We start from the raw sequence: 27,665 nt of genomic DNA, 5'->3' as shown, positions 1-27,665 counted from the left end.
TGCGCCGGCCGGCTGTAGGCGGCGATCGCGGCCGGGGCGGGGCGGGCCGGGAGGCGGTCTCCAGCCGGCCGCGAGGAAGCCGCGCCATGGCCGCTGCCGCCCGCTGGTGCTACCGGGGGGACCCCCAGGAGGCCCAGAGCGCCCCGCTCGGTAAGAGTCGCGCCCCTGAGGCGGGGCGGAGCAAGGGCCGCGCTCGCCCGTGCGCCCCCGGGCCGTGGCTGCGCGGCCTCCTGCGCCACGCGGTGCGCGGGGGCTGCCCGGCCAGGGGCGCTGCTGTCCCACGCCCCCCAGCAGCCGCCGCCGCCGCCCGGGAGTCGGGGCACCGGCCGCGCAGCCACCCCCCCACCCCCGCCCTGCACGGGACTCGCCGGGGCTGTCCGGGCTCGGGGTGGGCGTGTAGCCGGGGGCTGCCCAGTGCCCGGCTTCATCTCAGAGACATTTGCTGGCTTGGTGGGTTTCATCCTTCCCAGCTAGCCCGTGGGATCTCCCCGGGTCCTCCTGAACGAAGGCTGCAGATCCCACCTTGGTCGGATTAGTCCTTTCGGTGGGCTGCTCCTTCCTCCTGCTTGCCCGGGAAGGGAAGCGCTCTGCTGACCTCAGGGGGGAAGCCCTCTCCCTGGCCAGCTGTTCGGCGTCTGTAGCTGATGTCTGTGAGGACTGAGGTGCTGCGCTGGCCTGGCATGCGCCACCGTGCAGCTGAACTCAGTTTTTGGAGGCATGACCAAATGTTAACCTGTGGGATTTCAAGAAAAAAATGCAGAAATTTTAGCTATTAAATACATTCTTAAAAATCATCAACCCTAAATTAAAGTCAGTGAAAGACAAATAAAGCTAGAAGGCAGTTTTCTGGAGGGCAGGCTGCTTGTCTCTAAGCTGCTCCTTTGCTGTGTTTTGACACCAGCCTTGTTATTACACTGTGTTTTTTGCACTGTGCTGCATTCAGGCCCTGCTCCAAGAAAGCAAATGAGTGAATGTGTGTGCACGGTCCCTTTGAAGTCTGCAGTCAACATAGATTCATGAACATAAATATGCGTGGAACATTATACGAATAGTCTCCAACTGTTAAAGTTAAATTCAGGGAGCAGTCTACATCCAAAAGATTGTTGAAATTCATAGATTCCAAGGCCAGAAGGGACCATTGTGATCATCTAGTCTGACCTCTTGCATAACACAGGCCAAAGACTTGTCCCACAATAATTCGTAGAGCAGATCTTTTTGAAAAAACAACCCATCTTGATTTCAAAATTGTCAGTGATGGAGGAATTGTACGCTCTTCCGGGTCTGTTTCTGACTGTGTTTGTACAGCTCCTAGGACAGCGGGCCCTTACCTCAGTTGGGGCAAATAGCAGAATCTTTCAAATTATGTCTGATGAGATCCTTCTGTAGCATCAAGCTTGGTCCAGCCTTGCCAGGGAGAGTCTATGGCATCTTACTCAGGACAAATTACTGACATCTCAGGTGTAGGGCGTTAGTGACCCTCCATTTGCTCTACACCCGTAGCACAATAATAATGTCCTGTTTATGCTCAGAAATTGAGTGGAATAACCATTGCAGAGTAAACTGTTCTGCAATAGATTTTCCAGACTAACTTCCTGCGTGGATACTGTGCCATAAGAAAAGTCACTTTATTGCAGAATAATTAGTTGGCTTCCAAAGTGGAGTAATTATTCTGAAAAAAAAAAAAAAAAAACACTTGTATTCTGAAATTAACTCTGATATAACTCAGGCTGCCCAAAATTCTCATTAAGAACAACCTCTTTCCTGGCATTGTTATAAACATTTTTATTTTAAACATAGGTTTACCTTTGTCTGTACTGTTTCAAATGCTTTCTCCTTACAAATTTATTACAGTTCAATTTTCAAATGGAAAACTGCAGAATTCTGAAAACATGGATTTTACTTTATACAAAAGCAAAGACACGACTAATCCCAGAAAGAAACACCAAAGAATCTTGGTAAGTTTGTTTGTCATTGTACAAGAGTTCTGCAGTGAAACATCAGATCCCTGTTTATTATCAGGTTTTTGTCTTTGTCAGTCAGGATGTTTTTGCCAAGAAGTATTGAAAAATTTGTCAAGGGACACTGAAATAAAAAATCTCACTTTTGTATATTTTTGTAACCTGCTACTGTTACAGGTGTAACACGTAAGATTACAAATGAAAGATATTGTATGGATATAAAATATGTAGCATTATAATGACTAACACATTTTGAATGATTGTTAAACCTTTTGCTTCAGGTTTTAAGCGATTAGACATCAAGATGAGCTCTAATGTGGTGGCAGATTATCCCTCATCTGCTATTTTGGAGTTCTTGTACCTTCCTCTGAAGTATTTGGAACTGCCCACATTTGGAGACCGATATTGGACTAGATGAATTTTGGGTCTGATCCAGTCTGTGAATTCCCATGGTGAAGGAAAATCTCTGTTTTGTATCCGGTTTTTGTTTTCTTTGTGCATTTGACATCCTCTTCATGTACAGTCATTTTCACTGGTTCTCTTGTATAAGGAGATAGGCCCCAATCCTGACATTGGATCTGCATGGCACCTCATTGTTCCCAGTAGGGTTGTCTGTGGGTCCGCTGGCATGGATCTGATTGTAGGAGCAGGACTTTAGTTGGGCTGTTGTTTTGTAGGTCTCCACCCCTACCTGCCCCAGCAGTGGAGAGGAAAACATTAAGACAAATGTGATTGTAAAGCATCATAAATTAGGAGGGGGATTTAAGCAGGTGTAGTAACTGAAGCAGTTTTTAACTAACTTTAAAAAAAAAATTGTTTAGATTTCAAATTGGTCGTGCCCCTTGAAAGAGAAAGTAGCCAGTCATAGAATCATAGAACTGGAAGGGACAAGGTCGTCTAGTCCAGTCCCCTGCACTCATGGCAGGACTAAGTATTATCTAGACCATCCCTGACAGGTGTTTGTCCAACCTGCTCTTAAAAATCCCCAACGATGGGGATTCCACAACCTCCGTAGGCAATTTATTCCAGTGCTTAACAACCCTGACAGGAAGTTTTTCCTAATATCCAACCTAAACCTCCCTTGCTGCAATTTAAGCCCAGTGCTTCTTGTCCTGTCCTCAGAGGTGAAGAAGAACAATTTTTCTCCCTCCTCCTTGTAACAGCCTTTTGTTGATGAACCCTCTATGTGAATTAAAAACAAAACACAAATCCCAAAATTAAACCATTCCACTTTATGGTATTTTATGAGATTCTGGATATGTCCAGACCCTTATTTCAGCTTGCAGGGCAGAGAGACTGTTCTTAGCAGCAGAAATCAGACTGGATCGAGGGAAAGTGGTAGCAGAAGCTTAAATGGAAAAAGCCGCTGCTTGGAACAATGGCATCGGGGGAGAGGGGGTAAGAGCTTTTGCGTGTAGCTTTGAGTTAGCCCATCTGTGTGCCTTGTTAATATGAGGAATAGTCTGTGCACTGATACCTGGAGCTCCTCAAGTCTCTAAAAGCATGTATTATGGAGTCTTTAGTCTACAAAACCACAAGATGTCACTGTAACCTCAGGAAGTAGTACTGAGTATTAGTGTGTTGACAGGTATGAAAGCATAATTTTGCTTTGTCAAAGCAATTCATGATCAGACACAGAATGAACCTAACACCATATAGCTTACCAAACAATGTACTTCAAGTATATTAATGCCAATTATATAAAGGGATGGTAACGGGGTTCAATAATGCAGTACGCCGCAAGTTTGAATTGCTCTGGCTCATATGTTAAATGCAAAATACCACTGCAGTAATATAGTTAAGGTTACCAAATTAAACACCCAAAGTCATGGATTCTGAAAGTAATATTGACTTTCCCATGTTGCACATACTGTATATATTAGGCTATATGGTTAACAGCATACCTAATAAAAAAGTAAAGCTATTATTTGCAGAGTTGGCGGGCTAAGATGACTGCAAAAAACATGTTGCATTTTCTGATTTCTTTCATGTGTACATTTCTAACCTTAACATTTGCATTGCTGTAGTTTTTGTTATGATTGAATTCTCTTGTGTGAAAGTTTTGCTTGCATTGGCTTTAGTGGAAAGAGAAACAAGCCAAAGGCCAGAAAAGGAAAAACCTTACCTGAGTTATTGTGGAGTTATGCAGTTAGTGCTACTGACTAGTATACACCTATTCAAGCACAAACTAGGTACAGATTTTGTACTGCAGATGTACCCACGTTCTTTATTTAAATAATTTTGAAATGTAGGCCCTGATCCTGTGAACTCTTCAGAGTGGCTGATTCGCACTCAGCTGTCGGGATTGGGGACGTAAACTGACGATGCCATGAAGTTTTAAAGTTCAGTTATTTTTGAGTCCAAGGGCACATAAACAAGTCCAGTTTTTCAAAAGCGTGTGTGCATATATAATGATAGTGTGGGCTTGTGTGTATTAAAATTACATTTAAAAAACTCACTGAATTAATTTTACTCACACTACCACTCCCCCAGGAATAACCTTGGAATTGAGACAAAACACAGCAATTTTCAATGCAGGAGGAGAATTAATTTTCAGGAAGTTATGAGCAACAGTTACAATGGAAGGCTGGATGTAACTTTAACTAAAGCATCTGAAATAACACCTTAAATTTAATAGCAAAGATGGTTAATTTCTCTACATTTTTAGCTCTAACTAGTTACAGCGTTTCTATTACAAACCATCGCTTTTAGGTTTAACTATTGTGGACAAGACGTTCTAGCTGTGTTTTTGAATTCCAGAGTTCACGACAATGCTAAGCCTGCTCAGAAGTTAACCAGAAATACTGTTAGCACTGTGAAGGCAATAACTTCCACGTAAAGTGTTCTTACCTTCCATTAGGTCAGTGGTTCCCAAACTTGTTCTGCCACTTGTGCAGGGAAAGCCCTGGCGGGCCGGGGCGGTTTGTTTACCTGCCGTGTCCGCAGGTTCGGCCGATCGCGGCTCCCAGTGGCCACGGTTCACTGCTCCAGGCCAATGGGGGCTGCGGGAAGGGTGGCCAGTATGTCCCTCGGCCCGCGCCGCTTCCAGCAGCTCCCATTGGCCTGGAGCAGTGAACCGCGGCCACTGGGAGCCGCCATTGGCCGAACCTGCGGACATGGCAGGTAAACAAACCGGCCCGGCAGGGGCTTTCCCTGCACAAGCGGTGGAACGAGTTTGGGAACCACTGCTCTAGGTGAATGTGAAGGTAGCATTATTTACAAGGTTGGGTTCTTTCAGTCATAAGAAATGTTGTCTCTTTTAAGACTTTATTTGGGAAATATTGGTGTGTTGCTTTTAATAGAATTGATGAGAAAATTTCCCTAAAAGCAGACAAGTTAAAAATGTCTTTTGTTCGGAGAACTGGTATCTGATACCCAGAAAAAAAGAACGTAATAGCTTGGTTAGAAAGTTCGGTGCACATGGAGAATTTGTGTCACAAGTACCCCACCACTAAAGTTATTTTTCTTTGTATTTTAGACTTCGGAGACAGACAGGCTTTCTTATGTGGGAAAAAACTTCGGCTCAGGAGTCTTGAAATGTAACTCCCTCTGCAGGTATGGGGTGTGTGCAAAGGAGGAGGGTAAAGCAGTTGTTCTGTTTACTTGATTCTTCTCTTTTCCTTTTCATTTGTGCTGTTTATAAATGTGGGGACAGATTTTCAGAAGAGCTCAGCTTTTGCTGAGGATCGGAAAGGAAGAGGGGCAGATTTTCAAGCATTCAGCGCCTTGCAGCTCCCATTGTTTTAAAGTCAGGCTTGACAAAGCCCTGGCTGGGATGATTTAGTTGGGGATCGGTCCTGCATTGAGCAGGGTGTTGGACTAGATGACCTCCTGAGGTCCCTTCCAACCCTGAGATTCTATGATTGTTCTCAATGAGAGGTGCTGATTGCTGCTGAAAAATATGGCCATGCAATATATATGTACATCAGGTTAAGAAGATTTGGATTAAAAAACCCCCAAAAAACAGTAAGTAACATCACCGAGGAGAGACATTGATGTTGTAGAATCCAGTTTAATAAGCCACCCTTCAAATCTGGCAGAATCTGTATCTGATATATGCAGAGGATTCCTTGGTCTTGCATGATCACTGGGCAGTTGCAGGACAACAGCTTGATAATCTTGATGATCTACTTGACTGTTCCATACACTGGTGGTACTCAACCTTTCCAGACTTCTGAACTCCTTTCAGGAGTCTGATTTTGTTTTGCATACCCCAAGTTTCACCTCACTTAAAAAAGAATTGCTTACAAACTCAGACACAAAAATACAAAAGCGTCACAGCACACTAGTACTGAAAAACTGCTGCCTTTTTTATTTTACCATATATTTGTAAAATAAATTAATTGGAATATAAATATTGTACTTACATTTCAGGGTATGGTGTATAGAGCAGTATAAACAAGTCATTGTCTGTATGAAATTTTAGTTTGTACTGACTTCGCTGGTGCTTTTTATGTACCTGTTGTAAAACTAGGCAAGTATCTAGATGAGTTGATGTACCCTCGGAAGACCTCTGCGTACCCACAGAGGGGACACGTACCCCTGGTTGAGAACCATTGCCATACATGAGAAAGGGAAACACATATGAAGTGATGGTATTTTCATTGGGAAGGATAAGAAAAAGATAACAGATATTGGCACATCTAAGCGAATGTTAGTAGTAATAATGTTGTTTTATCAAGTCTGGCTTGATCTAGGAACTGTAAGTAAGGAAACCTCTGGTTTTGATAGAAACCTTTGGAATTAGTGGATCCAGAAAACATCAACAGCAAATAATCCTGTTGGGTTGGTTAAGAGTATCTGTTCTTTCCTTGAGGCACACCGACATTCCCATTAATATCAAAGGAAGTTTAATATGTGCGCAGGCAGAAGGAGGAGTCTAAGAGACACTGTCAGGTCAAATTCGAGTCTAAATTAGGTTTTGTTGTGTACATAACTAGTGAGAGAAAAAGAACAAAACAAGCTTTTACATGACTTCAGGCAATAGTCCTAACAGTACAACAAGGTTTGTTGCCGTAGGAACTGGATAATAAAATCATATAAGGCCCTGATCCTGCAAAAACTTACTCATATGCTTATCTGTGAGGAATCCTATTGAAATCCATTGGTAATTGAACGTCCAGATCCCTAAAGCAGCTGTGAAAATCCTGCCTTAGATGTGGAAAGTGGAGAAGACCCTAGAACTGGGTTTCTGTTCCGCCAACTAAACTGATTTTCAGGCAGATGCAGCTAAAACATTTGCCTCTGGTGCTTACAACTTGAACTTTGCAGCTAGTTTTGTCTTAGATTTAGAGACAATTATATTTTACTAGAGAACCTGCATTTTGGGGTCAAATTTGACGTGATGTGTCTCTTAAATTTAATATATACCAGTGGAGGGTGAAAAGGGTGGACTTCAGAAATGTCTGTCAAGTCTGAGTCCTAGTCACATCTGTACTGGTAACAGACCTGCGTTGACATACTTTTGCCGATTCTGTGCCTCGTAACAATTTCCATATTGCTGGGTGGGACGAGAACAAATCCGCTCGGTTCTGGATTGTTCTGGATCATGTGAGAGTGGAGCAGGGACATGGGACTTCTAAACTTGAGTTTCCTGATGTGCTTGGGTTCTAGAGGAGTCGATTAAAAGCAAGTCCCTTTCTGCTACTCACCATTTTGTTAAGCAGCCCAAGAGTGGCTGTAGCAGGAAATCCAGGACTCAGATCGTCTAAAAGGTGAAAGAGATTGATTACATGTAGGTCATGGAGTTTTGTTCTCCTCTGTCTCAAATGAAACGAGGAGAGCTGTGACTTTAATTGTGACAGAACTTAATTTACAACACTGTCACTGCAACAAGACTCTGAGGGCGGTTTTATGCTTGTGTCTGGAGAATTCAATTGAGACCCAGTTAGTCTAATGAACATCTATGCTACAAATATCAGTGATATGCAATTTTATACCAGCGTAGGACTCCATCTCGGAACACTCATATCGTTGGGCATGATTAAGAGACCGTTTTAATGATGTAATCAATCCTTGGAACAGCTGCTGCAGAGCCCTAGACATGTGCCTGGCTAATGTGAGGCCAGTTCTTGAAGCTGGAGGGGTGGAAACGTAGTTTCCTTAGGTGTGAGGACACCTGGCTAGTCTGAGTAGGGTGCTCTTTCTTTCTGTGGGTTTTTCTTTGTTTAGAGGCTTCAGACCCCATCCCTTTTTTTTATTCCTTTCCTCTCCATTCAACTTAGTGTGACTCATTCTTTTTGTCTGGTTCAGGGGCAGGCAAACTTTTTGGCCTGAGGGCCGCATCGGGTTTCAGAAATTGTATGGAGGGTCGGTTAGGGGAGGCTGTGCCTCCCCAAACAGGCAGGAGTGGCCCGGCCCCTATCCGACCCCCCCTGCTTCTCGCCCCCTGATGCCCCCACCCCCCGCCGGGACTCCTGCCCCATCCAAACCCCCCCCCTCCTTCCTGACTGCCACCAGAACTCCTGCCCCCATTCAATCCCCCTGTTCCCCGCCCTCTGACCGCTCCAACCCCGCTCCCTACCCCCTTACCGCACTGCCTGGAGCACCGGTGGCTGGCGGTGCTCCCAGCCGCTCTGCCCGGCTGGAGCCAGCCACGCACCGTGCAGCACAGAGCACCGGGCCAGGCCGTCGTTCTGCAGCTGCCCTGCCCCAGGAGCTCGCAGCCCCCGCCCGGAGCATTGCGGCGGTGGTGCAGCGAGCTGAGGCTGCGTGGGAGGGGAAACCACAGGCGAGGGGCCGGACTAGCCTCCCCAGTCAGGAGCTCAGGGGCCGGGCAGGACGGTCCCGCGGGCCGTAGTTTGCCCAACTCTGGTCTACTTGAAAGAGCTACCAGTGGGGTTGCGGTTCTCCACAACCCAAAGACCAGGCATTGCCTCCATCAAGCTTCTAGCAGTTACTCGTCCATAGTTGTTCCTGAAATGTCCCAAGTTTTATTAGCTACTAGACTTGTATTTTTGCTCTTAGTCCCTGTCTAAACCCTGCAGAGACACTGAATTCAATTTGAAGCGGCTTATGTCGGTTCAGCTTAGCTCGATGATGCACTGTTGAACTGAATCAGTTTGAAATTATGCCTTTAGTTGAACTGCTCCCGTGAAATAGACAAGGCAGTAGAGAGAATTTCTCCCCCAGCTCAGCACACCTGAATGCCTGGTGTCATGCTGTAGCCATACTTGGTCCTCACCAAGTCAGTTCCAGTTTTAAAAATGGCAGAGGGGGGCAGATCCAGCACAAGCCACTGAAAACCTTGCCAAACCCAACATTAAATGAATGTCCTAGGCTGCCAGGTGGATGAGAGAAAGATCCAGCCTGGTCCTCAGAGTTAGGCGAAAATGGGAAAAACACACATTTTCTCAAGCCATGCGGGTCTGGACAGCAGCAAAGTGAACCATCCATCTTATCCCTCTGAACTGCTGGCCGGAAAGAAAGGGAGGGCTAGATCTCTTTAAAATGAGCTACTTTGGTCCTGCAAAAAAATCTGTTTTCTCAGTAGTGGAGAAAGTAGAGTCAGTTTCTGGGATGCTGTCAGACTTAAGCTTTAGTGTAGACATGTGTATATGCTGGCATAGCCTCCTAACATAGATACAGGTTAAACCAACAGAAGGAGTCTTTCTTTCAGTGTAGGAACACTGCCTCCCCAAACAGAAGCACTCTTCTGTTGGCATAGCTGCGTCTATACTGGGGGTTTTGTCATCATAGTTATGTTGGCTGGGGGTGTGATGTTTCACACCTCTGACTAATGCAGCTATGCTGGTGTTCGTTTTAAGTGTAGCCCAAACCTTAGGTTCAAGGGGCCATTAATAATCAGAGAACGGCCACGTGGAATCTGAGCTTTAAAAAGAGCCATCCAATCTTTAATTATTTGCTTGAGAACGAAGTCAGCATTTGAAATATCTTTATCCTTTAAATTCCAGATAGTACAGATCCTGAGCCCAGGGAGCCCTAGAAAAACGTCATTCTTAAGCTTCTGAAACCAGACAGTGCACCTAATGAGATCCTGCTTAGAGGAGCTGTTAGGATCCCTGCAAATACATACAAGAAAGAGAATAGAATATGACAGTTAAGCACCTCAACGCTCATTCTGTGTGCCTGGAGGCTAATTTAGATGCCTTCATTTGAGACTCCAGGGTTAAAAATCAGGCCTCCTATGTGACTTTTATGGAACTCATTTCACTGTGAAGTTCTAGTTGTTGCGATGGAAAAAATCGGTCCCTGCTGGGGACAGGAGGGAGGAGGGTCATGAAGAGCACTGGGCCATATAATAATGCTAATGTATTTCACTTATGATCATCTCTGGTTAATCATCCCTCACTCTGCTCTCCACAGGTACTTTGTCGGTGTGTTAGATAAGGACGCTGGACAAATGGAAGTCTATAATGCTGAATTATTCAACATGCAGCCGTTGTTGTCAGGTAAGTAAAAGACTGAACTCTGCCACCGACGGCACGGTACATCGGCACTCCGTGTGCATTTCACTCCGTCTGCTGCCTACAGTTTGGCTCCTATCTCCATCAGTCCAATGTCACAGATATTCTTAATGGTCCCTGAGTGAAAGAGCGCAAGCTGATTGGAGAATGCCCCCATAATACACTTTTTTTCTGGTGCTTTAACGAGCTAGCTACAACTCTCCCTTTTACTGTTTTCCACGTTGCAAGCTATGAGGTAATATTTAGGAAGTGTGTGTGGGTGGGTGGTGGTGGTGGTGTGGGGGGGAGTTAGAGTAAATCAGGGTGGAAGGTGGAAAACGTTGAACTTAATCCCAATCAATGGTTTCAGGTCGTGTTTTGGTGTTATCGTCCTTTGTGTCTTCTGCTTAGGAGAAGGCTAGAACTAAACAGGCCCAGAGACTGAATCGCCACTTTCTGGGAAATAAAATAATCCCTGGCAGCACAGTTCTTCAGCAGGGCTGCTTTTATTGCCGCAAGCCTAGAGGAAAATATTGAGTATCCCCAATGAATTGTTTCCTTGGTGCACAAGGTGATCCTGATGTTGGTATAATCCAGGACACACCTTTTCTGATGTATCAAACTAAAGTCTGAATGCTCTTTGTAGTAACACGACTGCCCAGTCTCTCTCAGATGCTGTCTAGCATCTCAGTTTATCCTTTTTTAAATTCTCGAGTATCAGGTGTGAGAACCTGCGCACTTGTTTGCCGGGTTCTGGCACAGTGTGAATGAAGACACAGTAGCACAGTTATACCTATGTGTACTCATTTTTGGTCTTTTTGTAGATGATTTAATAGATGACGACCCGTCAGAGTATCAGAATAAATCCTACAGAGAGAAGGTAAAAGTTTTGTTTTCCTAACATAATCACCGGGCTACCCTCAGCAAACGATCCTAGTCTAGAAATGGTTTGTCCACGTTTGCCATTAATGGGTGTAGTTCAGCATTTTTAGTATGTTCGGAAGCTGGGCAATAGATTTGAAGTGGTGTAACAGCAGCAGTTGTATCCTTATTGTAGCTTTGGTGGTGGTTCTATGAACTGGCTAAACGTTAAATAGATTAATGGCCACCAAAAGATTGGGGTGTGTTCGCCGATTTATTTTAAGTTTACCTAGAGCATGTTCACAAAGAACAAGTTTAGTGTGAATTGTTCTTTGACAGGGTTCGTGGCCTCGTGGGGGGAAGCGGTAGACATGCAAAGTACGCAGCTGTGTAGGGCACCAGGATAGCTAGGGACGGCCCTGGCGGAGGACATGATATATCTCGCTTTTTAGTAAGGGTTTTGGCACAGACCCGCATGATGTTCTTATAAGCAAACTAGGGAAATGAGGAATATATTAAATTACTATTAGGTGGGTGCACTGCTGGTTGAAAACATCATATTCAATGAGTAGTTATCAATGGTTCGCTGTCAGACTGGTAGGCTGTATCTAGTGGGGTCCCACGTGGTTCATTCTTGGATCCAGTACTATTCACTGTTGCCATTAATGACTTGGATAGTGGAGTGGAGAATATGCTTATAAAATCTGTGGATGACACCAAACCGGGGGGATTGGAGGAGGGGTTGCAAGAACTTTGGAGGACAGGATTAGATTTCAAAAGGACTTTGACAATTTGGAGAATTGGTCAGAATTCAGCAACATGACATGAAATAGAGACAAGTGCAAAGTACTTCACTTAGGAAGGAAGAAACAACTGCACAACTACCAAGTGGGGAGTCAGTGGCGAGGTGGTGGTACTGCTGAGAAGGATCTGGGTGCTGGACTGGCTCACAAACTGAGTGAGGCATCAGTGTGATGCCATTGCAAAAAACCCTGTTACGCTGCGGTGTATAAAGAGTGTCCTGTGTAAGACATGGGAGGTCATTGTCCTGCTCTGGTGAGGCCTCTGCTGGAGTCCTGGGTCCAGTTCTGGGGGACGGGGGGGGAAGGGCACGCTTTAGGAAGGATGTGGACAAAGTGAGGAGAGTCCAGAGGACAGCAACAAAAATGATAAAAGATTTAGAAACCTGACTTTTAGGAAAGATTAAAAAACTGTTTGTTCTTAAGAAAAGAAGAATGGGGGGGGGAAGGGCTGATAAAAGTCTTTAAATCTGTTAAGGGCGGTTACAAAGAGGACAGGGGATCCATTGCTCTCCATGTCTGCTGCCGGTAGAACAAGAAATAATGAACTTAATCTGCAGCAAGGGAGATTTAGGTTAGGTAGCAGGAAAATCTTTCTAACTCTAAGGGCGGTTAAGCTCTGGAAGAAGCTTCCAAGGGAGGTTGTGGAATCCCCTCACTGGCGGTTTTTAAGAACAGGTTGGACAAATCCCTGCCAGGGTGGGGACTGGAGTTGATAACTTATTGAGGTCTCTTCCAGCCCCATAGTTATATTATTCTAATCCTTACATGTAAACAGACGGCAGTTCAGCAGTGACTTACGCATGTGACTTACGCATGTCCTTAATTTTATGCATGGTGGGTGTTCTCATGGAAGACAAGAAGACTACTTGCAATGTGTAAAGTTAAGCATGTGCATAAGTCTTTGCGGAATCAGGGCCTTAATCACTATCTCGGAGAGGGAAAAAATACATTTTTATTCCAATGTAAGTCTATTGTTACTTCTTTTTAGACCCTACACTTTGTAGCTATAACCTGATCACCCTTTTGGATGCTCAAAGCAAAAGTGAAATTTACAATTTTTAATAAAGGAGTGCTAGCTTTCCCAACCCTCTGTATTTAGTTACTGTACATCGAATAGAATCTCTGTTTATGGATCTTGTCTAATGTTCCATTAGTTGATGGCCCCCTTACAAATGGGCATTAGGCCATGGTCTTGTGGTCAGATCCAGGCAGGCAGACACCACTGTCAGCTTGGGGTCTGAAACCAGTGCACTCCCACAGATTTGCCCATGGAGATCCATTTGCAGGATCATGGTCTTAGTTCGCAGCTTATTGTTCAGATTCACTAGCACTTGGTCACTGCGGGGGCATACTGAAAATCATGCCTCCTCTCTTTTTGTTTCTAGTGACTCATTCATTCCGTACTTGTTAGTTTTTGCTTTTTTTAAAAAAAAAGCCGTCTCTGCCTTGGACTGGACTGTAATCTAAAGGCTGAGTTTTCCTTTCATTCATACTGGTTAACACCAGTAGAGGAGCACCGCTGTAACTGGGCAGCGAATTTGGTCCTACAGATCTGTGACATGTGTTTCCTTTCCTTTGAAAGGTAGAATCCAATAGCAGCCCGTCCTATTCAGGGTGCATTATCTCCTGCTTCCCTCCAACACCTTCCAAAGAGCATACCTCCGTCTCTAGGTGCAGTAATTTGGATCGGTTTCTTGTGCAGGTGGATTCGTGTATTGAAGCCTTTGGCACCAACAAGCAGAAGCGAGCCCTGAACTCTCGAAGGATGCACCAAGTTGGCAGTGAGACTTTAAATGCGGCTGTGACAAAAGCAGCCGAAAACATCATAGACACAAAAGGTGTTGCTGGTAAGTAACAAGAGTGATGCAGAAGAGCAGCAGCAAGCCTCCCTGTTGGGTTTTTGGAGACTTGCTAATTCATTGTGTCTATTCCCTCCTCTAATGTATTCAGAGGATTCTCCCACCTCAAGGACTAGGGGAGGGAGAGGCGGCTTTGCCTTGAGTGTTAAATGAAGCAGAGTGGTGAACTCTATAGTAGTGGCATTGGAGAAATTTGAGCAGCTAGAAACTAACAAACGACCATTGTGGGAGAGAGTCGTGCAGCCTTCTCTGCTAGAAGCACACTGAAATCCAATCTTCTCGTTCTGATCACAATGCTTATAAATGGGTGAATCATACGTTCTTTTCCTTGCCCAGCTCAACTCTCTGGTAGCAGAGCAGAGGGTCCTGGAAAGTTATTCTCTTCATCTGTTCTGTGAGCTGTTCGCATAGAACGTTCGTTTACAGAACCTGTCAGACTTTATCCTTTAAAGAATGATTCCGCATCAGGCTGGCATAAAGGACCAGCTGACCCCAAAGCTTTAAAACCGACAAGCTAAGTCACCCTGTCAGTCCTGCGGGTCTGGGCTTCGGATCAGACGAGCAGCAGAAGCGAAGGCTGCTCTTGCTCCAGTTCCACAGTATTGTGTCGCCGTGTTCTTTCGTGCTCCAGATGGGGTTTTGCAAGTCCCCAGAGTTGCAAGCAACGAAGTGATGACAGTGGCATAAAACTGTGGCGAACCACCATGGTGAATTAGGCTCTTTATTTATAGTAATATTATTTCAGTATTGCGTGGAGATTGGGGCCCCACTGTGTTAGGCGCTGTACAAACGGACAATAAGAAGACAGTCCCCATCCCTCTGTCACGAGGAGGTTTTTTAAGAACAGGTTACATAGACACCTGTCAGATGGTCTCGTATACTTAATCCTGCCTCAGTGTGGGGGCATGGAATAGGTGACCTCCTGAGGTCCCTTCCAGGCCTCCATTTCTATGATCCAAAAGAGCTCCCAGTAGGAGAATGCACTGTGTTCTGCACACACAAGACTGCTCTGTGTACAGTAGCTAACTCTACTTAGAGTGGGGAAAACATAGAAATTTGCAGAATCATTGTCGTGAGTTTGATTTATTAGTCATTTCAAAAGCTTCCAGTATCCCCCCCCACACACCATACCGCATTTCGAGCTTTAAAACTCTAACCAGAAGAGTTCTCGGTTTTTAACTAAGAATTCCCTTGGCACAGACTGACACTAAACACGAGCGTTCGCTTTGCGGTTCTGTTCACGTTAGCATTGGCTCAAGCACTCTCTCATCTCCGGCTTGCTTTGAAAGCTTTAGTCAGTGACGCCGCTCAGGATGACGTGCAAGATGTCTCCCTCTTCCTACCTCCCTGCCAGGAAGATGCTGACAGACCAGAGAACGTCTACAGGTTTGAGGACAGTATCCTTTATGGGGCAGGGCACTGCTTTACCCAGCTGAAAATACTGAGTTAAAGGAAAGGGCCAGACTCAGGTGAGCAGCAGAGTTGTGTGTCATTTGAGAGGAGTAATTTCTGTTCGTGACCAAAACGCTGGGGACAGAAGATTTGAGAGTGTGCCTTAGGGCTTTGGGCCTATAAGTCTCACATCCTGCCTTTTGAGCGGCTTCTCCCAGAGGAGATGCTTTGGTGCCTTCCCCTGTGTGAATGTGAAGTAGATGTCAACTGTAAGTGTTATGAAGGGTATTATGGGGAGCAAAGGGTAGAATTTGGACTGTGGACCCAAGTACCAGAGGAGATGCTTCATCATGAAATCAGAACTTACAGGGACATTAATCCTGGCTGGCTTCCAGTCCCTGTGATTGTTCCTCTACAGTACATCTCCCCGGGCTGTGTTATTCGGACATACTGTTCTTCGCTGCTCTAAGATATTAGTGGTGGTGGTTGCTGTGAGCAGTTGCGCAATGGATGAAGTCAGCCCTTTGTGTAATGTAAATCTACATGACTTGCCTACCGTACAGGGCTGTTGTGAAACTTAATGGTCGTTAAGGGCTTCTAGATCCTCAATGGGGAAGAGCACAGTGTTCTTTATGATTTCTTAAAATCTCTCCAGTCCTCTCCCCTGCCGAATATGAAGCGCTGCAGACTCCAGCGGCAGCTTTCGTTAGCATTACTCCTGAGGCGATCCTTAAGAAGACAGAAGAGAAAAGGTAAGGGTGCTTATTGATGGGGCAAATATAGTGGTCAGTTCCTTGTAATGAAATGAGTTGAAAAAATGAGTAGCTTCTAGCATGAAGGAAAACACCTGTAGAACCTAGTTGACACGTAGGAAGCTGTATATACCTGGTGGAATTTCCAGACAGATTTCATTAGAATTATTCTGTTTCATCTGAAGGACCAGTAGCCCCAGGAATCAGCAGATACATAAGGTCAATGCTGTTTCAAAACCCTGTTAGCCAACTGGAACCAGATCACTAGATGAAAGAATTAGACATTTAACATTCATGGAGGATAGGTCCATCAGTGTCTATTGTCCAAGATAGCCAGGGATGCAACCCCATGCTCTGGATATCCCTAAGCCTCTGACTGCCAGAAGCAGGACTGAAAGACAGAGGAAGGATCACTCGATAAATTTCCCTGCTCTGTTCACTCCCTCTGAAGCATCTGGCACTGGCCACTATTGGCCAACAGGATTCTGAGCTAGATGGACCATTGGTCTGACCCAGTATGGCCGTTCTTATGTTCTTATTAACATTTTCTGCTGTGGCTGTTAGGTTTATCTTTGTTCCAAAAATACTCATTTCTTTCTTAAAATAATATGTTCAGTGATGTAATAACAGCCTCTTAATGCTGACTTCAAAGTTGTGGTTCCTATGGTGGATAAGATGAGCCCCTTCATTGTTGTGTTCTCTTTATCACAAGGTGGGATATAACCTGAACTGTGAACCTGGAATATAACCTGATCTGGGAACTCTGCCCCAGTGGGAGGAGTTGGAATCTAGGAAGCAGGCTGAGGGATGACTGCAATTTGGGGCGTGCATCTGTGTGTGCAGAGTTTATAACAGTGAGAGCTGGGGGACCTAGGAAACAGCCAGAAGCCAAAGGCAGAGTCTCCGCCGGCTTGTGTAGGTGCAGCCAGGATGGCTGCTGTTTGGGGGAGTGGGAATAAGAGAAGTGTAAGGAACTTGCTAGCAAATAGGAAGAGATGAGGTAGGATAGGTAAATGTGAAAAATGCAGGGGGCCAGAGGAGGGAGCTGGGTGGGAAATCCCAGGGTTTGAAGACTAGCAAGGATATTAAAATGAACAGGAAGCAAATGGTGATTCTGAGAATGGTGGGCAGATGGCCCCATTCTGGGCACTCTTCTAGACAAGCTGCCGAACAGGGAATGCATTGAAGTTTGGAGAGTCTAGGCTAGGGGGAACCATAAAGAGGAGATGAAAGGCCCACATAGACCGTGGATGGATGCAGACAGCGTTGTGCTCTGGTGAAGTTTGCGGTTAGAGTATACAGGCCCACAGGTTGGACAGATATTGTCCGCCATATTAGTATACTGTAGGATCATCTGCACTTCTTTTCAGAGCAATATCTTCCCTAGGTGGAAATGTCCTTCTCATGACTCTCCTGTCTGGTCAGAGAATACTACTCCTGCCTTTCATCATTAAGCATTAGTGCATTTAAAGGTTCTGGGTAGAGCACGACAGGTTAGTGGTTGCTCTGACAAAGGAATACACACGAGCCCAGATCCTCTGCTGGCATAAATTGGCTTTGCCATATCAAAGTTAGTGGAGCTCTGTAAATTTAAACTAGCTGCGGACTTGGCCTTATTTGTGTATTCCTTACACTCAGGCATCCCCTGTCCTAGTGTGCTGTACCCATAACCCCATTTCTTTATGCCCTTGGCTCTAAGGGATGTTCCCTCTCTTCCTTTTAGCCATTGCTCCTTCGTTCTAGAAGAACTGAAGTCCATGCCTCCAAGTGAGGACAGCTCGGACCATAAAGCGCGGTGTCTGTGGTTTCTGGATGTCCTCATCAAGTTCAGTTTCCAGAAAGTGATTAAGAAGAAACGTGAGTTAATAACAGGAGCATCTCTCTGCCCTGCTTACCTTTCAGCTATGGACTGGGGTTTGTATTGTAACTAATGGAGTCTTAAACCCAGAAAAGAAATAAAATTCCACCAAGATGACAGATGAGCTTTAACAGACAAAGGTAGCAGTTTGATCCCCATGTACACTTTTGGGCCAAGGTTAAGATTTTGAAAGCAGTCCAAGGCAGTTAGGCACAAATTTGGTGCCCAAAGCCCTTTGGAATGCTGTGAAAATCTCAACCTAAAAACACTGACGAAAAATGAACCCTTTCTCTTTCCCCACGGCGCCGGTTGCTGAATCTGCATGGGGGGGACGGGACACAAGCTTGAAAGCAAGTAGTGAGATGTGTTGTGCAGTTAATGCCTCAACAGTGAACAGAGTGTAGAACAAATCAACAAGTTCGTGTCACAAACGAAGTAGAAATGGCATTTTCTTATCACTAAAATGTACGTTGTCTTGAAATTATAGAAGCCCCAATAATTCAAGACTGTAAACTTGCCATTTTCATTCATCAGGGACTTTGCCATTTTAGATCAGGGTATTGTGAAGACTAGAGTAACTCCTGTCTGAAATGCTCCAACTGAATATTTTTCCATCAGAAAATGCTGGTTCTTCAGAAACATGTCTGTTTCCATGAGATTTGGGGGGGAGGATTGGAACAGAGGATTCCAATAAGTTCCCATTTATTTTTCAACACAGTACATTTTGATTGTCTATTTTGAAATTACTTTTCATTTCAGTTTTTTCACTTTATAAACCATAATGTGACATTTTAAAAGGTAAAAATTCAGAATAATTTTTTGGGGGTTTTATCCAAACTAAAAGTTTCAGCCTGAAACCATTTTTATTGGAAATTTCTTGTAGGAAATTTTGAAATTTTTTGTTTGGTTTTGTTTCTGGACAGAAATAATTTAGAAATCTGGTGGGAAATGCACATCTAAACTTCCAGTACCCAGCTGGCTCTTCTAATGACAGTTACTCCAGCCTTCTGCTATCATACAATCTTCCCTTTCTCCGCATGTTGCGCAGATCACTGGGAAGACCCTTGAGGCATCGACATTGAACCAAATATTCTTTCATATGTTGCTTTTTCTCATGATGTTATCAAGAAGGTCTTTCTTTTTTTTTTTTAAACAGATTTTTTTGTTAATTGGTTCAGAATGGTGTCAAAATCATCACCTTAGCACAGTATTGCCAACCCAACCCATTCAAAAATCATGAGCCAGGCCCCCCAGAATAAATATAAAATTATTGGGTCTAAATTAGCTGTTACCACTCAAGAAAGATCTTGGAGTCATTGTTGACAGTTCTCTGAAAACATCCACTCACTGTGCAGCGGCAGTCAAAAAAGTGATCAGAATTTTGGGAATCATTAGGAAAGGGATAGATAATAAGACAGAAAATATCATATTGCCTTTATATAAATCCATGGTACGTCCACACCTTGAATACTGCGTGCAGATGTCGTCTCCCCATCTAAAAAAAGATATATTGGATTGGAAAAGATTCAGAAAACGACAACAAAAATGATTAGGGGTATGGAACGGCTTCTGTATGAGGAACGATTAATAAGACTGGGACTTTTCAGTTAGGAAAAGAGATGACTAAGGGGGGATGTGATAAATCTCAAAAAATCATAACTGGTGTGGAGAAAGTGAATAAGGAAGTGTTATTTACTCCTTCTCATAACACAAGAACTAGGGGGTCACCAAATGAAATTAATAGGCAGCAGGTTTAAAACAAACAAAAGGAAGTATTTTTTCACACAATGCAGTCAACCTGTGGAACTCCTTGCCAGAGGATGTTGTGAAGGCCAAGACTATAACAGGATTCAACAAAGAACTAGATAAGTTCATGGAGGATAGGTCCATCAATGGCTATTAGCCAGGATGCGCAGGGATGGTGTCCCTAGCCTCTGTTTGCCAGAAGCTGGGAATGGGCCACAGGGGATGGATCACTTGATGATTACCTGTTCTGTTCATTCCCTCTGGGGCACCTGGCATTGGCCACTGTCAGAAGACAGGATACTGGGCTAGGTGGACCTTTGGTCTGACCCAGTGTAGCTGTTTTTATGTTCTTAATAATGATTGGTTTAAAAACAATGAGATTTTATTTTTTTAAATAAATTTTTTGGCGGGTTTTTTTTGCTTTCTAGTTTCTGGGCTTTCAGGATCACACTTTTATGTTTTCAAGGTTTTCTCCACAATCGAGAAGGTTAGGATCTTTTTTTTTTTTTTAAATGAAAGCTGAGATTCTCATCCAATCTCCTGATTCCAGCATCTGGAGATTTAAGAAAAACACCAAATATCATGAGACACTTGATGAGAGCTTGCAGAACTGAGGGTATCCCTTATTTACAAGTTTATCCAGCCTCACTTTATTTGTACGTTCAGTCTCCAGCCAACTTCTCCTCCATTGGTTCCAACTAACAAGCTCCTTTGAACTCTGCATCCAAAATGATCTTGCTTTTAAAGGTGCAGTAACAACAGTTCTTAAAAGCTCCACACAAAACATTTAGGTGTGGATTTTCAACGGGGATTTGGATGCATAATTCCCATTGTCTTCTGCGGAAATTGTGCTTCTCAATCCACTGAGCAGGTTTGAAAATCTCCGCTTTAGATTTCTGTAGAAAAAACTTTCTTTAAACATTCCTCTGTTGTATTGGGAACCCAGCCACCCTGATGCATGGGAGTCCAAAAGTCAAAGTGGTATGAAATAAAAGTGAACCTCACCATTCTAAGGCCCAGTCTACACAAAAAAGTTGTCGACCCATCTACGTCGGTCAGGTGTGTGAAAAAATCCACGCTCCTGCATGATGCAGTTAAGCTGACCTAACCCCCAGTGTAGACAGTGTGAGGTTGATGGAAGAACTCTTCCACTGATCTAGCTACTACCTCTTGGAGAGGTGGATTAACGATACCAATGGGAGAACCCTGCTTCTCAGCACAGGTAATGTCTACACTGAAGCATTCCAGCAGCAGGAGCATTTCAAGTGTAGACAACCCCTAAGTGGTGAAAAGGAAATTCAGTTTTTTTGAAAAACTATTTAAGTGTTAATAACCTTCTGGTAATGGAAACACAGATAAGGAAGGAATGATATTGTATTAATACTTGATGTAATTTAATTTATTATTAATGATATATTTTTAAAAAGTGCCTAGGGGTCCTCATTCTGGACCAGGACTCCACTGTGCGAGGCACTGTACAAACAAAGAACAAAATGACAGTCCGTAGATGGTACAGAAGCTTGCCCTACATTCTAGGGGTAAAATTTTCAAAAGCTTCCAAGTCCCATTTTCAAAAGTGACAAGCCATTAGGAGCCTAAGTCTGATTGAAGTCCGTGGGATTTTGGCTTGTAAACACCTAAGTCTGTTTCGAAAATGGGGTTTAAGATTGTAAACCATTTAGACACTGTTTGAAAATCTTACCCTAGAAGCTCTAAGTAGTTTGTCAAGACATTGATTTTATATATTTTTAAGTTGTTCCCTTAAAGATGTCATAGAAGCAGTATAAATCCAGCACAGTGTTATCATAGTTCTTAAGTGTTAATTTTATTGAAGCCCCATTATGTTTCAGAATGGTGTTTTATCATTTTATTGCAAAAAGCTTTTTCTTCTAGATGCAATGGGCCCCGACTGTCCACACATCATTAACAGCAAACTCATGAAAAACTTCACAGCGCTGACGTACAACAATGGCAGGTAGCGAACGGTTTGTTTTGTTTGAAATTGATGTTTATGACACAGGAAAGTTCAGATCAAGGGATCATAACTCTGCCCATGTTATCAGGAAATCATCTCAACAGTAATATAAAGAAATCTGAATTATTGGCATCTTCCCTTCTTAATGCCTGTAGATTTCGGTACAGAGATTTTTCGGTGTAGAAAATGGAAGGGGCTGTCACCATGCTGAGCAATCATCGGTACTTCAGGCAGTGATTGTCTGGAAACGTTGGCTCTCATTCTCCTCAGCCTTATGCCACTGTAAATCAGAAGTGGCTCTGTTGAGGTAGTGGAGTCACACCAGCGTGAGAGGAGACTCTGGCCCAATGGCTTGTATTTTAAAATCAGGTATTTTATTTCACATCGTACAAAGGCTGGGGGTAAAATGCTCACAAGCATCTGAGTGACTTAGAAACCCCGTCCCATTTGTAAGAGATCATGCTACTTAGGAGCTCAAGTGCTATTGAACTCACTGGGGAACTACTGAAAATGCAACCCCTGACTACACACCAGTTTAACTAAAGTTGTGATTTGAAACCGAGGGCTTGGCTATACTTACATTTTATAGCACTCTAACTTGCTGGCTCGGGGGTGTGAAAAATCACCCCCCTGAGCGCAGCAAGTCTGAGCGCTTTAAAGCGCTAGTGTGGACAGGCTCCGAGCGCTCGTGGAGGTGGATTACCAGGAGCCCTGGGAGAGCTCTCTCCCAGCGTTGGCGCGGGAGCGTTCCCACGACAGCGTTTGAAGTTTCCAGTCTAGCCCTGCCCTGAGGCAGTAAGTCAATGCAGCTTTGCACTCGGAAGCTCTTCAGTCCGTTTAAATCTGGCTTATGTCAGATTTCAGGCAGAAGTTAAACCGATAAAACCAGTTTGAAACCAATTTAAAACGTGTCCGGGTAGAGCTATGTTGGTCACAGGTGTGACCTTTTATGATGGAACTAGCCCTAGCATGGATGCAGTTATACTGGAATCCGAGCCTTGCCAGTGTAGCGACTCTCTCTTGGGGGACCAGTGTTAGCTAAGATGGCAGAAGCTCTTTTATGCAGATATGAGCTGTGTCTACACTCGGAGGGTTTGCTCGTATAATGATGCCAGGTAGCGATGCCAGCAAAACTTTTCCAGTGTAGACTAGGTCTAGGTGTGCCCATATAGGGGCCTGTGCCAGTTTAACTAACCCCATTTAATGAAACCAGTGCGTGTGTGTGTGTGTGTGTGTGTAGACAAGGCCTACATCTTCCTGGGGCCTTCTCTTTCTGAAGCATTTTACAGACGTCCGTGAATGAAACCTGCCAGCAGCCTGCGACCTTAGCGCACCATCACTGCTGTCTTGGCAGGGCAGACTCTCTGCTCCACTCCGGCAGCACAGCGGAAGGAAAGACCGGCTATGTCTCATTGGCTGGGGAGTTGCGCAGCCCCTGGGCACCCTCTCACCCCCACCCCAGGGAGCACGTCAGGCTGGCAGGAGGAGTAGCCAGACTGTGATGCTCCTCCGGTCTCCTTGGTCCTCTGAGCGTGATGCTGCAGAGCGGAGAAGCTGCCCAATAAGTGGAGGTGTAGTGAATTGTGGTAATGTCAGCAGCAGTAAAGCTAGGAATAGAACCCAGGAGTTCTGGCTTGTGCCATAGAGGGGGCTAGCCAGGAGAAGACACCTCAGTGAGTGGAAAGCAGGAGAGCACACACTGTACCCTCTTAAGGTACTGCCAGGGAGCTCCAGCTGCCATTGTACCTCCCAGGCCAGGACCCTCTGGTGTCACCACTGAGTCAAGGCAGGTCCCCAACCCCTGCTGTGCCTGGCGGTGCAGGCTGGTCCCAGATCACCAAACTAAAGCACGTTTAGGACTTCACCTCTTCCCCATGATAGATGCCTGCCTCTGACCAAGCTCTCCAGTTTACCACTTTAAAAGAAAAGTTCTGGACACTGGTCAGAGCTGTGGCACTGGCTTCTGCTCTTCTTGGGCACTAGATTCTTTGCCCGCCTGCCATAGACCAGCCTTTCAGCAGTTTAGTGACTGCCAACCGGAGGCGCCAGAATACACACACTTAGAAATGCAGAGGTTTGAGTTAGGAAAGGCTGTCCACAGGACACGGACACATGGAAAGTAATTAAAATAAGCATCTGCCAAGGGGGCGGTCCGCTGGGGAGCTGTTCTAGTTTAATAACGTTTCCAAGAAGCTGCTTGTGGTTTTATTGAATTTTGTTGGCTGCCACCGAGGTGGCTGTGTGCAGAAGGGCCAAACTTTTTTTTGCTTTATAGTCATTGTCTCTTCATACTTTTTTTTTTTATCGGCGTTACCATGAAGGGGCCAGGAGTTCCGAACATAAATGTACAACGCCAGTATGAAAAACAACCCTCTAGGCCCGTCTGCTGTGAGAGCTGTGTTGATTTATAACTAGAGCTGGGTGAAATCTTTCAGCCCACTAGATTTGACGAAAGTTGCCATTTTGGTCAACCCAAAACTATTTGCAAATTTGACACACACACACACACAGGTTTTCAGTCGCTCACAAAAGAGCTGGCAGTGAAGATAATGCTGCTGTTGTCGCCAGTTTCCCCCGTCCCTTTTACTAGGAATATAATCCCGGGTTTGGCCGTCAGGTGTAGGCAGACACAAGCCCAAAGGGTTATACGTCTGGCTCTGTTAAAAAGTGTCACATTTGGTCTCTCTTCCCTACCCTCTTATTCTCAAGTATCCAGAATTTAATCTCCGCTTCGATGAAAGCTAAAATTACAGCCTACGTCATAGCCTTAGCCCTGCACATTAACAACTTCCAAACAGACCTGACTGTGCTACAGAGGGACATGAAACTCCGCGAGAACAGGTGAGTGACGTTTCTGTGAATGGAAGGAACACGAAGCGTTCAGTCATTTTTAATAATTTGGGGGGGGGGAGAGGAAGGCAGCACTGGGGGGTTTGTCTTCAGTTCCTCGATTGAGCAGTTGGGTGTTTGATCCAGATGCTGCCCTGAGTGCCATACAGGCTCCCCCCGTTCTTGTCAGAGGGGTGCACCCAGGCAGTGCTCAGTGCAGGATTGGGGTGCAATGGGGTGCTTTTTAAAATAACTAATAATACTGAGCTCTTATCGAACACTTTTCATCAGTAGATCTCAAAGCACTTTACAGAGGAGTTTGGCATCCTTGTCCCCTTTTACAGATGGGGAAACTGAGGCATGGAGGGAAAGTGACTTGCCCAAGGTCACTCAGCAGGCCAGTGACAGAGCCAGTAGAATTCTGAGTCCAATCCAGTGCTCTGTCCACTGAGTAACAATGCCTCTGTGTTTTCCAGTCTATTCTCCTCCTCCTCACAACAAGGGGGAAGCGGAGTTCTGACTCCCCGCTGGGTCCTTGATCCGTGTTTAATTGCCAGGAGGCAACAGTCTCTGTCATAAAGGTTGGAACTCAGGTTTTTAAACAAAACCAATTGTGAGCACATGCCCCCTTGGCACAGCCAGTAATCCAGTCCCCCCCAAATGCCTTGCCTGCACCTGGTGCAGAGGAGACATGTTTTCCTGAAATTTGGGGAGGGTAATTGCACATGCATCAGGAGATGAGAGTTTGGCTAATTGGGACTAGCAAGGACAACTGGGGGGGTGGGGGGATCGGGTCCTTAATGAAGAACACTTGCTCCGGTATCTTCATTGAGAAGTTACTTCCTAGCACTTAATTTCCCATGGGACAAGAAGTATGTCTGTGTCATATTTACTGAGTATTAAGTGTAAAGTGTGCCTTTTATCAACAGGTCTCAATCAGGGCCTGATCCAGAGTCCATAAAACTCAGAGGGGTCTTTCCACTGACTTTGAAGGGGTGTGACTCAGGCTATTGGAGAATACAATTATGATCAATTCTTGATTTAATCTAATGGACTCGCTTAGGGAATCCTTGACCTGCAGGTTGCGGAGACTGGCTGTTAGCAGAGAGCAGCTGCATAATACCATCTGGAATTGAAATGTATTGGCCCCCGGTCAGCAATTTGAGTTCAACCATGCTTAGCTTGCTGCACCTCAGTGGGAGAAATAGCAACTCCAAGGACATGCTTTGTAGCTTGACCTGGTTCATAAGGATGACTGTTCCCTGACAAGATCTCTAAAGATGCTATTGCAGGGTATGAAAAACCTGTGTCCTGCAGAATTAACAACTTCAACAAGAAATCAGTTATTCCCCATAACAAAATCGTGTAGAAAATAATGAAATGATTCTCGACTAGAAAGCTTAAATTCCAATGGTAAATGGAAGTAATCCGACCTATTAGTTGCCTGGCTTTTCAGAGGGTGACTCCATTTGTACATGTTCTGGCAGTGGATGCTGTTGCTGATTCCAGTAATTTTGCTGTTTGGAACTGATGTGGAATAATGGTTTTAATGGCAGTGTTTGAAGCCGGTTAGACCCCATTCTTAAAGATGAAGTAAATGGCTTTTGGAAAGGTCACGCTGCCTTTTGTGAGCTATATTAGATACAACAGATTCTTGACTTGTGCAGCTGTCTTTTTGGGGATCCTGAAACAATGAGTGCAGAGAAGTCTGAAAAACGAAAGTCAGAGTGAGCCTCAAACTGGAAAAAAGCCACTTCTTTAATCTCCTTGCAAACGGCATTGTTCATTGAAACACAGATGCAAAGCTGACATTGGGGATCAATCAGAATACACTAAAGTGAGAGCCAAGGACTTTTACTAGAACCGGCAGCATTGTTAATCACATTCCGATGCGCCACGGGAAGAATGAGAAATTGCCGCGATCATTATATTCAGGAGCAATTTAGTTCTTTGAGTAAGGATTTTGCATCCCTGATTAAAAAGTTCTATATGTTCTCCGTGCTGACGTGTTACTGCTTTAATTCTACTGTGAGGTCGCATAGGCCTGGTCTACACTGCGGGGTGGATAGGGGGCATCAATCTAAGTTACACAACTTCAGCTAGAAGGCGACGTACTTAGATCTATTCACCGTGGTGTCTTCACTGCGGTGAGTCGACAGCTGCCGCTCCCCGGTCGACTCCGCCTGCACCTCTCGCTCCGGTGGAGTACTGGAGTTGATGGGAGAGAGCTCGGCCGTCGATTTATCGCGTCTAGATTAGACGCGATAAATCAACCCCCGCTGGATCGATCGCTGCCTGCCAATCCAGCGGGCAGTATAGACAAGCCCTTAGAGCCCATCAGTGCTGCATCTTAGACAGCCAAAAGAGTTTGCAGTTGAGCACCACAGGACATTCTCTCTCTTTCCTCCTGAGTGTCTGGAAATCAGCTGGGCTCTCCTGCAGGGCAGCTATCAATTTATTGATAGCTATCAATCAATAAATACCTGAGCTGTGCCCGTTACAAAATGTAGATTGCTTTTACTTCATCTCTCCCCAGACTGGCATGGACTGAATAACTTTCACACACTTGGGATTATGAGCCACTAAATAAAGCAACAGGCTATTCTCATTACCCAAAGCTGGGCAGGCCAGCCATATTGCCAGTCACTGCTCCAGAAAACAGCCACAGAGCCAAGTTACTGCTTGCGTCTGACCTGATTCTTGCTCCTCCGAGGTGAAAGCCTAATTGCTCTGATCCAGGGGGCTGCCTTGCGCTACTGAGTGTTTGTGATTTGACACAGGAATGTACACTCTTGCATTCACTAATATGGGTGTTTTTATTTTTGTCAGAATACTGGAGATCGCTAAAGCCATGAGGCTGAAGATCTCCAAAAGGAAGGGGCCGTCAGGACTCACGGACGAGGAAGACCACAAGTTGGCCACCCTCTCTCTGCCCTTACCTGTGTACAAGCCATCAGGGAGCCAGCGGAAGCGCAAGAAGATGAAATAAAGGAATACTGTGCACATCTCACTGAGGAGAACACTGGCTGAAAGGACAGGGAAGGAGCCTCTGCAAGAACAAAGCTGATGCCAGTTCCCTGATCCCACTTGAAATCTGAGCTCCTAGAAGGGCTATTTTGCCAGACAGTGGAACTGGACAAGGCTGATACTAGTAATGGGTTTGGCTGACGTCCATCTCTGTAATCAGTCCTTTTTGAAAATAAACCAAAACCCTCTCCTCCTTTCTA

General features: G+C 44.9%; 1 protein-coding gene across 1 annotated transcript; it reads left to right on the top strand.

Annotated features, from left to right (window-relative positions):
- POLR1E (RNA polymerase I subunit E) lies at positions 1–27,665 on the top strand. Its single transcript, XM_084629119.1, has 12 exons — positions 1–150; positions 1,852–1,955; positions 5,437–5,513; positions 10,284–10,369; positions 11,188–11,243; positions 13,730–13,874; positions 15,176–15,283; positions 15,934–16,030; positions 17,754–17,887; positions 21,528–21,609; positions 24,319–24,450; positions 27,268–27,665. The coding sequence occupies exons 1-12, from the start codon at positions 87–89 to the stop codon at positions 27,425–27,427; spliced, it is 1,245 nt and encodes a 414-aa protein (XP_084485245.1). The 5' UTR covers positions 1–86; the 3' UTR covers positions 27,428–27,665.

Source organism: Lepidochelys olivacea (genome assembly GCF_965140295.1).
Source record: "Lepidochelys olivacea isolate rLepOli2 genome assembly, chromosome: 5".
NCBI lineage: Eukaryota > Metazoa > Chordata > Testudines > Cheloniidae > Lepidochelys > Lepidochelys olivacea.
Note: the sequence above shows the minus strand (reverse complement) of the source record. Positions and strands in the feature narration are given on the sequence as shown.